The sequence below is a fragment of the Tachysurus vachellii genome, chromosome 17 (genome assembly GCF_030014155.1).
Source record: "Tachysurus vachellii isolate PV-2020 chromosome 17, HZAU_Pvac_v1, whole genome shotgun sequence".
NCBI lineage: Eukaryota > Metazoa > Chordata > Actinopteri > Siluriformes > Bagridae > Tachysurus > Tachysurus vachellii.
The window spans coordinates 12,641,242-12,654,699 of record NC_083476.1 but is presented as its reverse complement, the minus strand read 5'-3'; the positions used below and the strand labels follow the sequence as shown (position 1 = coordinate 12,654,699).

General features: G+C 37.6%; 1 protein-coding gene across 1 annotated transcript in view; it reads left to right on the top strand.

Moving 5' to 3' along the window:
* si:dkey-112m2.1 (transmembrane protein 132D) overlaps positions 1-13,458 on the top strand; it is a 142,516-nt gene that overhangs the window by 116,619 nt on the left and 12,439 nt on the right. The window contains exons 5-6 of the mRNA XM_060891630.1: positions 7,804-7,947; positions 11,688-11,896. Of these exons, the coding sequence (XP_060747613.1) occupies positions 7,804-7,947; positions 11,688-11,896 (353 nt within the window). The remainder of the gene's footprint in view (positions 1-7,803; positions 7,948-11,687; positions 11,897-13,458) is intronic.

Here is a 13,458-nt window from a genome sequence, read left to right as displayed (position 1 = left end):
TTGATGTCTCGGTGAAGTAAAATGTTTTCTGGCATTCACATTTTATGGTTTTTCTATGATATGACAAGCTGTTTTTTTTTAATTAATTATACTTTTATATAGTTCTATTTAAAAAATAATGACAGAAAAAAGAGCTTGTTAATAGAAGGACTATATACAGGCGGTTTAATGTAATTGATAACAGGAACAAATTTGTTTTGTGGATATTCCACAACAATAAAAGTAATTATACATTGATAAAAAATGTATAATTGCAATTTCCATGGTAACAGAACACACCCTGTCACTCAATGTGCTATTATAACAGCAGCACACAGTGTTTTTATGACTAACACAGCACTGCATCTCCATTCTTTAATGATCAGAGAACCAGAAATCTCAGTGTGTTGAAACTAGAGATTTCAGCTATAAACCCAAGTTTGAGTATAAAAAGTTTTGTGGTGTCATTAAGCATGTCTCAATTCATGGATCCTGTTTGTTTAATCAACTTTGATCAACAGTTTTTCCATATGGGATATGTAAAAGCAGTTTTTAAACAGCAGCTGCTAACAAAGACATTAGGAAGCTCATGATGGCTCAATAAAGACTATTGGGAACTAATTAAAGTTACTAGCTGGTCGCTATGTTAAATGTCAATTAAGTTTCATTTTTTGACAAAGCCAATAATCATGTTCACCATTAAATAGCATTATTAAGGCATGAGCAGACTTGAATATCTAAGAATCCATGCAGCTGTTCAATGGTCACAGTTCACTTCCTTATAACCTCCTTCTCAACCTCCGCAAATCTTTTTTTAATTTGTCTTTTAATCTTCAAGCTTGACTGAAAATCACTTTATTCATTTCTTTAACAAAGAAAATGGCCACTGTGACAGACATCTGAAAGCACTGGGTGTTATGAAAAGCGGTGTGGAATTATTTGAATTAATCAGAAGGGAAGAGAATAAGGGTTGGAGTACTGATGCGGAAAGAAAATTGGTTAAATAGCAGCATTTCTTGATGGCAACGTCCCAGTGTCCCCATAAATTTGTGTTTTGACAGCAAATCAGGCACAAAGAGATAACTCCTTGTCAAAATGTCTTGCTATTACGGCAGAACACGGAGCTCTGAATGCTGCTATTTCCATAAATTGGGATTCAAAGGAAATTATATATTCAAAATCCTTTTGGAAATTAAGACACATTATAAACTGTAGATAGGATACAATGAAGAACTTAACATCTGTCACTAAAAGAAAGCAGCAGACCATCATTTGCTCCTCATTATGGTGCACTGAAGTGAAAGTGACTGAAATTAAAAACCAGGAAGAAGGGTCATTAGGAATAGCTGGAACATATTAACCAGCTTGAAATCGATGCATTTTTAAAATTACATAATGTTATCTATTTTAACATCAAAGAACACGGTTGGTAAATTACTGTATCAGTCTAAATACACTGGAAAGTGAATATCTAGGTAATAAATCACCGTGTAGGGTGCTGGACTAGTAAAGTACTGAGTAACCATCATACAAAGGTTAATTATTTTCCCAAAACTTTGTGTTTTTATTAATTTTACTAATCCTGTTAATTAATTTTATTAATCCTGGGTATAAAAAATTGTTTATTAATATCTATCTATCTATCTATCTATCTATCTATCTATCTATCTATCTATCTATCTATCTATCTATCTATCTATCTATCTATCTACACTGGAGATCAAAATTAGAGAACAATTTATAAACAATTGAACAATTCTGAAATAATGTCATCTTCACTGCTCAACAGTTGAAGGAGTTTTTGTCCTGTCTATACCATGCTACCAGTACACCTTTTGCACAAAATAACTAAGGCATTTCAACAAAAACCATTATTTTGCAGAAAACACACTGATCAAAATTAGAGAACAACAATGACTGTAGCATGGAAAAAGATTACAGCAAAATTTTCTGAAGGTTACAACAGTCAGCAATTAGTAGGAAGTGTACAGGCCTCTGCTCTGAATGACTTCAGCACATCTGCGGCCACAGGACAGCACTAGTCTCTCACACTGCTCTGGTGTGATTTTGGTCCACTCTTCTTCCAGTCTCCTCCACAGTTCGGTGACTGTAGTGGGTTTCTTGGCCATAACTTTGTCGCCAAGGATTTTCCAGAGGTTCTCTATTGGGTTGAGATCAGGACTCTGGGCAGGCCATGTCATTATTTCAATGTTTTCAGTTTCAAGGAACTGCTTTACCCGTTTTACTATGTGACATGGAGTGTTGTCCTGCATGAACACTGCGGGCTGATTGGGTGATGAACGCAGGGACGGAACCATATGTTGTTGAAGAAGGCTCTGATAAACATTTGCATTCACTCTGCCATGTAGCTGTATAAGAGGCCCAACTCCTGCTGCAGAAAACATGCCCCAAACCATGACACTTCCTCCTCCACTTTTCACTGACTTCTTTACACACTTTGGGTTCAGTCTTTCTCCAGGTTGTCGCCGGACATAATCTTTCCCATCGGACCCAAATAAATTAAACTTGCTTTCATCAGTGAAGTCAACTTTGGACCAGTTCTCCTCTGTCCACACAAGATGCTCCTCAGCAAAGCTTAGTCTAGCCTTTTGATTATTTCTGCTAATGAGATGTTTGGTCACTGCGGAGTGGGCTTTCAGTCCAAATGCTCTTAAACGTCGAGACACTGTATGACAAGACAGATCCTTACCCTGTTCAGTGCTGAACTGGTGAGCAATTCCAGCTGCAGTGTGGAAACGATTGCCCATTGAGATCCTCCGCAGTATTCTGTCCTCTCTTGTATTTGTCTTCCGTGCATGACTAGCCTTCTTGGGGGACTTGAATGAGTTTGTGATGTTGTATATATCCAATATTCTTGAAATCACAGATTTGGAATGACCAACTTGTCTTCCTATGGCTGATAGGGTCATCCCTTTGGCCTTCATCTGGACAACCTGCTGCCGGAGGCTTTCAGTCACTTTAGAACGGCCCACCATCTTGCAGAGTCAGTGAAACTGGAAGTTAGGCTGCCAGTTAAATAGGGGTTGACAGATAATCAAGGAAATTAACACCAGGTGCCAGATTAACACCAATAACTGGGAGGTATCTGAAAGTGTTCTCTAATTTTGATCAATGTGTTTTCTGCAAAATAATGTTTTTTGTTGAAATGCCTTAGTTATTTTGTGGAAAAGGTGTTCTGGTAGCATGGTATAGACAGGACAAAAACTCCTTCAACTGTTGAGCAGTGAAGATGACATTATTTCAGAATTGTTCAATTGTTTATAAATTGTTCTCTAATTTTGATCTCCAGTGTATATATGATATATACAGTATATCATACATTTTATGCATTTATAGTTATGCCACGACATTAAAACCACCGATAGTTATAGTTAATAACATGTAACCTTAAAGGTAATCCTTAATGTGAGCAGCTTCTTTTAGCAGAATAATGCTCCCTGCTACACTACAAACATTGTTCAGAAAAGGTTTAAAGAGCATAATGTTGCCTTGACCCTCAAATTCCCCAGATTTCAATCTGCTTGCGCATCCGTGGAAAGTGCTGGCCAAATAATCTGTTCAAAGGAAGCCTCAGCTCACAACTTACAGGACTTAAAGGAGATGTTGCTAACGTTTTGGTGCCAGATTCCACAGCACACCTTTAGAGGTCTTGTGAAGTTCATGCTTCAATGAGCAGTTTTGTTGGCAGAATAGAGACCTATAGAATACTATGTAGTTTTAATATTATGGCTGATCAGTGTATATCTAATGTTGTGGAATATTTGCCAAAAAGGTTTAGTTCTGTCCGGTAGTTACCCCTTAGCACACACTTTAAATCCTGGTGCACAGCATGGATTTCAGCACAAACATGCTTACATACTGTAGTTCGTTCATGGAATGCACTTTGTTTTTATTTTAGTCATGACTCGGTCCCTGTCTTCTGTCATTTTTTTCCTATTTAATTTGTTTTTTTTTTGGCAATTGTGCACCATTATTCTTTTCATTTGCCTTAATTTACATTCTGATTAGTTTATCTATTAAAAACCCACATGTTTCTTTGTCTCATTGTGAAGCCATTTAAACATTTTCATGTCCAAGTCCAAACCTTACAGTCGTATGGAAAAGTTTAGGAACCCCTGACAATTTCCATGATTTGGGTGTTTGGATCAGCAATTTCATTTTGATCTATTAAATAACTGAAGGACACAGTAATATTTCAGTAGTGAAATGAGGTTTATTGGATTAACAGAAAATGTGCAATATGCATCAAAACGAAATTAGACAGGTGCATAAATTTTTGCACCCTTACCATTTTGTTGATTTGAATACCTGTAACTGATTAATTGGAACACACAATTGGTTTGGTGGCTCATTAAGCCTTGACCTTCATAGACAGGTGCATCCAATCATAAGAAAAGGTATTTAAGGCGGCCATTTGCAAGTTGTTGTTCTCTTTGACTCTCCTCTGAAGAGTGGCAACATGGATGACCTGAAAACAGATAGTTCAACATTATGGTTTAGGGCAGGGGTCGGCAACCCGTGGCTCCGGAGCCGCAAGTGGCTCTTTCATCCCAATGCTGCGGCTCCCTGTAGATTTGGAAAATAAATATTTCATTAAAATGTATTTTATTTTAGTTAGTTAGTTAGTTTTTTAAAAATGTAATTCTGAATTCTAAGATTATGATGCTCTTGTATCATTAAAATAAACCATGTTTAATTTTTTTGTCGGTTAAAATATGCGTCATAACTGCCGACTTGCGAAATCCGACGCATTTTTGGTTTGCTGTAGCCAGCAAGTTAACATTTTGATGTCATGAGGACTCAATTAGACATTGAACATTTTATTTGAAAGTAACGTTTAACCCAGCATCTTTTTTGTTAAGGTTAGTTCAAACTGTTCAAAATATTTTTATTTGCTTGCAGAAATAAAATTTCGTTTACTCTGGAGCAGTTCATTGATTTCATAAATGCAACAGTTTTTTCTATACTTTCCATAAACTTCAAAAATGATATATACAGTGTTATCTTCATTTTAGATGTCAAAAGGGTTTTGTGGCACCCTGTGTTTTTTTTTCTGTGGGAAACGGGTCCAAATGGCTCTTTGAGTGTTTAAGGTTGCCGACCCCTGGTTTAGGGGAACGCTACAAAAAGTTATCACAGAGATATAAGCTGTCAGTGTCCACTGTGAGGAACATAGTGAGGAAATGGAAGACCACAGGCACCACAGTTCTTGTTAAGGCCAGAAGTGGCAGGCCACGTAAAATATTGGAGAGGCGAAGGATGGTGAGAACGGTCAAAAAGAGCCCACAGACCACCTCCAAAAACCTACAACATCAACTTGCCACAGATATTGTCACAATTCAGCGCACTTTGCACAAGGGGAAGCTGTACGGGAGAGTGATGCGAAAGAAGCCTTTTCTGCACACACGCCACGAATGGAGTCGCTTGAGGTATGCAAACACACATTTGGACAAGCCAGCTTCATTTTGGAATAAGGTGCTGTGGTGTGATGAAACAAAGATTGAGTTACTTGGTCATAACAAGGGGCATTAAGCATGGACGCAAAAGAACACAGCCTTCTAAGAAAAACACTTGCTACCCACAGTAAAATTTGTTGGAGGTTCCATCATGCTGTGGGGAATCTGGTTAAAATTAAGGGTCACATGGATTCCACTCAATATCAGCAGATTCTTGAGAATAATGTTGGGGAATCAGTCACAACGTACACCGGGGCTGGATATTTCAACAAGACAACGACCCAAAACACTGCTCAAAATCTACTCGGACATTTATGCAGAGGAACAAGTACAATGTTCTGGAATGTCCTTCCCAGTCCCCAGACCTGAATATCATTGAACTGAACTGGAGATATTTTATGAGGAGGAATGGTCCAAAATCATTACAGGCTATAGGAAGCGTCTAGAGGCTGATATTTCGGCTAAAGGAGGCTCTACTAAATATTGATGAGATTTTTCTGTTGGGGTGCCCAAATTTATGCACCTGTCTAATTTCTTTCTGATGCAAATTGCACATTTTCTGTTAATCCAATAAACCTCAATTCACTACTGAAATATTACTGTGTCCTTCAGTTATTTGATAGATCAAAATAAAATTGCTGATCCAAACACCCAAATATTTATAAATTGTCAGGGGTTCCTAAACTTTTGTATACAACTGTATGTTCTTGTTTCCATGTCCCAAGTTTCAAGATTTCTAAATATCATGTTCTGTCCTGTCTTTTGCCCCTTGTATGTTTTCCTGTATTGTTTTAATTGTGGAAATGCCTGTGTTAGTGCTGTCTGCCTGTGTGGAATTGTGTGGATGATATTCCGACTAACACGCTAAATGCTGATTTCCTGTGTCAGAAAAAAAAAGATACAGCGTTACCTGTTTATGTGACATTCCACTAAGTCCTTGTTTACGAGCTGTTGCTGTAGAAATGTATTAGAACGAGTACATTAATATAAACCTGTGATTTGTAGCTGAAAGACTGTCAGCATCTTCTGACCTCAAACTCCAGAGTCCAGTGTTTTATAAATAAATAAGGACTCCACCACAGCATGCAGGCAAAGCATTAATTCATACGACTACATAACAACATAATAAGTTTATAAATAAGTTTATTTAGCATAGCCAAAACTCTAATCATTATTACATTTTCAATTTTAAAAACATCAACATTTCCCTCAGACATTACCTGTTATATGCAAATCTATTACTTCTACTTAAAATATTGGAATAATTAGCTCACTAAGTTTCGTAGCAAGCACAGCTACATGGTTTTAAGCAAAATATGATATTTAGCAAAAAATTCTGTCTTTCTATCGAACTAGGTTACTAAATAAATAACACAATATCATTAACATCGCATGAACTCGCTGTTAGCTAACATTTATTTGCCACTACTGGTTGGAATGGTTACATTGATAACAAACTAAGTTAAGCTAATTGTTGCTAACATGGTGTGTCATTGAGAGAAGGCTAGTTTAGTTGGTTTGTTGGTAAGCTACTGGAAATAAAATCAATAGTTCATGCTAAGCTGAAGAAATTCAAACCCAGGGAATGAGATACGGCATTGCTTGAAGCTTGGCTGAACTTCTGGGGTGTTTTTTGATATATAACCCTTGTATGTTGTTTGTATTTTTGTTACTGGTGGACACGCTGCATTTTTGGGTTTTTAATTCAACACAATCAAAAATTTTATGTTAAAATACTCTACAGATGTTTACTTCATCCCTATTACAAGCAATATAAACAGCATATATGGTTAATATTTGCCCTTTACCTTTATTACATCACATTTTTTAATTAAAGTGCTACTCTTTTTTTGTTGTTTTTTAATAAAATGTAATAAAAAGAAAATCAAATTTAATCAGGTTATGAGTGGAAAAAAATCAACAAATTTACAAGGAAGCAAAGTTTTTCAAAACTACAGATGTTTATGGATATGGGTCCCACAGACCCGAACAACATACAAGGGTTAAGTTGAGAGTTGCTGTACTAATATCTAATGTTATTCTATCGTCAAGCTAATGCTATTGCAATGCATGTATAATGCAAATGGACAAAATTTTTTAATAGAGAGGATGCAGTAATAATATATGGCAGAACTGACATAAACCTTCAATACGGCTCTGTGTGAGGCTCTGAGATAATGTGGGTGTGGCTCTGAAACATTCCACTGGATGATGATGCTAATTGAATGATGTGCCTCACGGGTCTAATCAGATGAGCGAGCACTAGCGCTGGAGCTGGCAGAATGATGAATAGTATTGAATAATGCAGAATGAATTATCCTGTAATTGTTCTGATCTCTGTACACAGGAGACAGAGATCCTGAACACGGCCGTGCTCACCGGCAGGACTGTCGCCATGCCTATCAAAGTGGTCACCGTGGCAACGGATGGGGCTGTGACTGATGTGACTGAGTCTGTGGAGTGTCGATCGACGGACGATGACGTTGTTAAGGTGAGAGCCAAAGATTTTGACGGTAATTTTTAACAGTGACATGTGTCCTTGGATGAAGAAGGGGCGGTGCAGAAATGAGTGTAGTATAAATATCCATAAATATGCCAATTCTAAGCTTATCAGCAAACTAAGCACTATGCTGGAAATAACAAGCCATTTACTTAGCTAACGATTTATCATTGCAGCTGACAGAGCTGTCTGAGGTTATGTTGCTAGTGAAGTGAGTGTCTGAGGTTACAGTATGTTGCTATTGAATTTAGAAATCTTATGATGTAGTGTAATGTTAGCTATCTTATGGTAAGTTAGCTAACATTACACTATTATTATAGTGTAACAAAGCTTTAGCTTGTAATTCTCTCATTCTCACTCATTTTCTACCGCTTATCCGAAACTACCTCAGGTCACAGGGAGCCTGTGCCTATCTCAGGCGTCATCAGGCCTCAAGGCAGGATACACCCTGGACGGAGTGCCAACCCATCGCAGGGCACACACACTCTCATTCACTCACGCAATCACACACTACGGACAATTTTCCAGAGATGCCAATCAACTTACTGGAGAACATGCAAACTCCACACACACAAGGCGGAGGCGGGAATCGAACCCCCAACCCTGGAGGTGTGAGGCGAATGTGCTAACGACTAAGCCACTAAGATTATTTTGTATTTAGAGCAGTTGCTATGTCTGACATTTAAGCATAATTTTCTTTGTTATTTGTGCATTTAAATGATTTTTTGGCCTCAAAACTAAAATTTTACTGCTGCCTTTTCACAGATATCAAACTTTACCTCTTTGTGCTGTCTATATTGGATTTATATTTTGGAATGAATCAAATTAAAAATAAGAGATAAATCAAACAGATTTCTAGTAAAATAACATCCAATATTATCACTCAGCCTCATATAAATCACTCTTGCTCCAGCACTTATTATTTTGCATTTTATTTTATTATATCCTCTAGTGACAGTTTTCAGGGAAACTTAATGAAGCCCCACGAGACTAAATCTAGTTCATGGAATTATAATGTGTGCTTGGGATGTAATTTATTTGATCCCTGATTTAATTCACTGTTTGTGTTGTAAAAAGAACAAAATAATGTGAGTATTGTTGTTAATTGGTTGTGCTCTACTATAATAAAAATGTGCCTAATTTAATCCATAATTTTATTCATAAAAAATAAAGTCCTCAAGATAAACAATGTCTGAACAAGAGAGCAGTCTTCTCTGATGTCCTCTGTGTTAAAGAAAGCTTTTTGTGCACTTTAAAGTGAAAATTATCAGTAATTAGCAGTGCTATTACTATTAGTAACAGGCAGGGTAATGATTAAGTGTGTACAATTGTTTATTGGTTATGCTTTTAATACTGTGAGACATACTGTGATCAGACATTTCTCTTTAAGTTAACTGAACTCATGTCTTACATTCAGTTCTTTCAGAACATTAAGGATCTCCATCAACAAGACCACTTTATTATTTATAACACAATCACCTGAAAAACATTAACTTAAATAGAAAGCATTCTGTCTTTCCAACAGTTCATTACAATTTGAGAATGGTACATCATATATTATAAAAATACATTTAAAATGCTACAGGATACATTATATGGCCAAACACCTGACCATCACACACATATGTGGTACTTATAGTATGTGGTAAAGATGGAAGCTCAAAATTGTATTGAATGTCTTTGTGTGCTGTAGTATTGTAGAATTCTCTCTTCACTGGAACTAAGAACTGTCTTTTGTCTCGCACTGTTTGCACTAGGTCACACACAATGCACTTTATGTGGCAATGACAACTTCATTTAAGTGCTTAGCTCTGTGTTGTGTTATGTACTGTAGCTCCATAGTCCTGGAGAAATGTGGTCTCATTTCATTATGTACCGTGTCAGCTATATATGGTTGAAATGACACTAAAAGCTTCTTGACTTCACTTGAAGAAGTACAAACACTGTTTGACAATGAAGACATGGTCTGCCAGTGTTGGACTGGAAGACATCAAGTGTCCTGTACAGAGCCCTGACAGCCCCACTACACATCTTTGGGATGAACTGGAACACCATCTGCACACCAGATCTCCTCATCTAACATCAGTGTCTGATTTTAATAATGCTCTTTTGGCCTAATTAACAGAAATCCCCACAGTCACACCCCAACATCTAGTGGAAAGTCTTCCCAGAAGAGCGGCTTGAGTGGCTTGAGTGTCAGGGTCAGGTGTCCACATACTTTTGGTCATATAGTGATTTCTGGTCGTATAGTGATTTCTGGTCGTATAGTGATTTCTGACATTTTTTGCAGCGAGTAAATCTAATATATACAAAATAAAACCACCATTTCAAAGAATTAAAAAAAATTGAAGCAAAGAAAAGATGGTGCATGTACTGTATACTGTACATCTTTCAAAAAATGGGATCAAGGTCAGAATTGTGTATAACGAACACACCTCTGATTTTCTGTAACTTTCTCATGACTCATGACTGAATATCCCCTGCTTCAGTAGCTACATCAGAGGTCTGATTACAGACGTGCTCAATTTCTGTATTAAACACTTACTGTAAGTCAACTCTGATTAATTGGTAAATATTGCACTTTTCTGAATTAATGAATTAAATGTAAATTACTTGTATAAACTATAACTAGGCTGAGTTAAACACTGACATTTTAATCTGAATTTAATTTCTTATAAAATTTGTGTTATTGCATGTTCATTTCCAGTCATCTGGAGTTAAACACACAGTAGACAAATCAAACAGATATACTGTAGGAAGATGATCGCCGTGGTGACAAGCAAGGAGAGATAAATCTTCTCTTCTGTATCCGATTTGATTCTCACGTTCTTCCTTTTGGCCCTGTGATTCTGTTGACTGAACAAAAGCCTGTCAGGTTCTACAGCCAGAGGCGAAAAGCCGAGAACATGAATTATTTCCTCATACTTTCTTGTTGCTTTTGGGAAATAGAGTAGTACAGTAGTGTGTGTGTGTGTGTGTGTGTGTGTGTGTGTGTGTGTGTGTGTGTGTGTGTGTGTGTGTATGTTTGTTCCCTCAGGGTTTAATTAATCTAGGGAACACCTGACCTCTAAGGCACACACATAAACACACACACACACACACACACACACACACATAAACACACACACACACACACACACACACACACACACACACACACACACACAAACACACACAAACACACACACACAAAGCTGGGATTAAGCTGGAGTACATTAAGACCGTTAACCAGGACTGACATTTTGCGATATTTCTGATGTTATCCCTCATCTATCAATCACAAAAAATAAGCAGAGATAGACGAGATAGACAGAGCAGACAAACACAGAAAAACCATATACGTCCATGGGCATAACACATAAACATGACAAAAAGGCAAAGAAAGTAATGAGATTAAGAGCAGTGTTTTCTGGAAGTCTGGAATATTGATTCATGTCAACAAGACATTTTTTCTTATGATGGATGAAAGTGATATTATGTTCTAAAAGTACTGGAAACAAATGTAACTCTGTCTTGATACACTGAATTGAAATCAAACCAAATTAGATTGCAGGGTATCAAAAGTACTTCTGAAAAATTGCTGTACACAAATCAAGACAAACTAATGAAAAGGTTTATTTCAGTTCTTTCTATAAAAAGTGTAGAAAAACTTGTTAAAGCCGGACGAGTGACTTACACGCAGACTCACACGCCGTACTTGTGCGTAACTGAGTTTGATTTTCTATGCACAGGTGTCTGAGAGGTGCGACTATGTCTATGTGAACGGGAAGGAGACGAGAGGAAGGGTGAGGATGATGCTGAACTTCACTTACAGCTACCTGAGCACCCAGCTGGAGGTGAGTGTATGGATGCCTCGCCTTCCACTGCAGATCGACATAGCTGATCCTGAGCTTAACCAAATCAAGGGATGGAGGATTCCAGTCTCTGGGGGCAACCAGAGGTGAGACTTATTGTCTGCCTTTAAAAACTTTTTTTTTTTACTTTTTAATAGTTTCTAAACAGTTCATCATTAGATTCACATCTTTGTTTCTCAAGAAAAAAGATCTTTTCTACATTCTCGAAAAGCTCAAGGTCAGGACGATATTTTTAATCCGGTCTATCTCAGTGATTTTAGAAACAGATGTGTCTTTTTTTTTTACCTCCTGCTGCATGTCATGTTTAGTCATCACATGCTTATTGAGACAATTTCAAAAGATTTCCTACAACAACGAACAGTTTGAAAATGTCAAAAAAAAAAAAAAAATAAAAAATCATTTTCATTACTGGGCAGATAAAAGAAAAAAAAAAAACATGAAAATCTGAGCAATTGACTGACAGTTGAATGTATAAAACATACATATGGACATAATATCATACTACTTACAGTGTTCTGTAATTCTTATTGTGTAATGTACTCAAATTGTACATAAATCAGTATTTAGACCTCAGATTGAGCATAGACTTGTCCAAAAGTCACATAATAGAGGTGATAATAGAGGTGACAGACTTATGTGCAGTTTTTTCACATTGCTTGAGACGTGTTAAGTCCAGCGTCAGCGTGTGACGTTTTTGACACAGCTGCAATAATCACCAAAATCAAACTAGCAAATTTATAGCATCAATAAATATCCTATATCCTGTATCCCATGTACACATTACGATAGTGATAGATACAGCTAGTACTAAAACTTTTTAGGGCTTAAAGGCCAAAGTGTTTCAAGGCAATGAACTAGACAATACTGAAAAATGCAAGTCATGTAGGTAAATGTTCAGAAAGAGTCATGTTTCTGTTCAGTGACAGTCCAGATATCCACATCTGTCTGGAAAACGTGGTGCTGTGAACCGGCTTATGAAATGATCCACAGTGAGAAGGACACATACAGAGTTTCTCCTCAGAAGTTGACACGATTCAAATATCAACCGAATCAGATGCCACATTTGAATAAAGGAAGTGCTTACACAATCTCAAAGACTGAGCTGGATAAAAATCATTACCCACATTCACAGGAACACTGATTATAGATGAGTATTGATTGAGAGCAGTAAGGTCTGACCCCAAGTCAACACTTCTTGCTCTGAGAATGAGAAATGGCCCCGAGGCCTCTGCCGGCTCGGTAGCTGTACTGATGCGTTGGAGGAGGCGCGGACAGGATGCCGACTCTGGTTTTTAATGAACTAGGGTTGCTGACACAATAAGGCTAATACTGACACATGCCACAGGCTTCCATGGAACAGTTTTTAAATTACACTCGTCTGGAATTACGGCGGTCCTGAAGCTGGACACATAAGTGAGCGGAGTGACAGAAAGAGAGGTGAGAGGAGTGAGGGCCAACGTCAAATCACGTCAAGACGCAAACGTGGGAGACGAGCGTCTCTGTTAAAAATAAGCTGGACACGAGCTGTGCTGTGCAGTGCGGGGGTTGCAGTGGTTAGTAATGGAGGACGAGGACACGGGTCAGTACTCACAGTGCACCATCTGTATCACACTCCTCCACTGAGGGGCGCTCTGAGACATGATGTGCT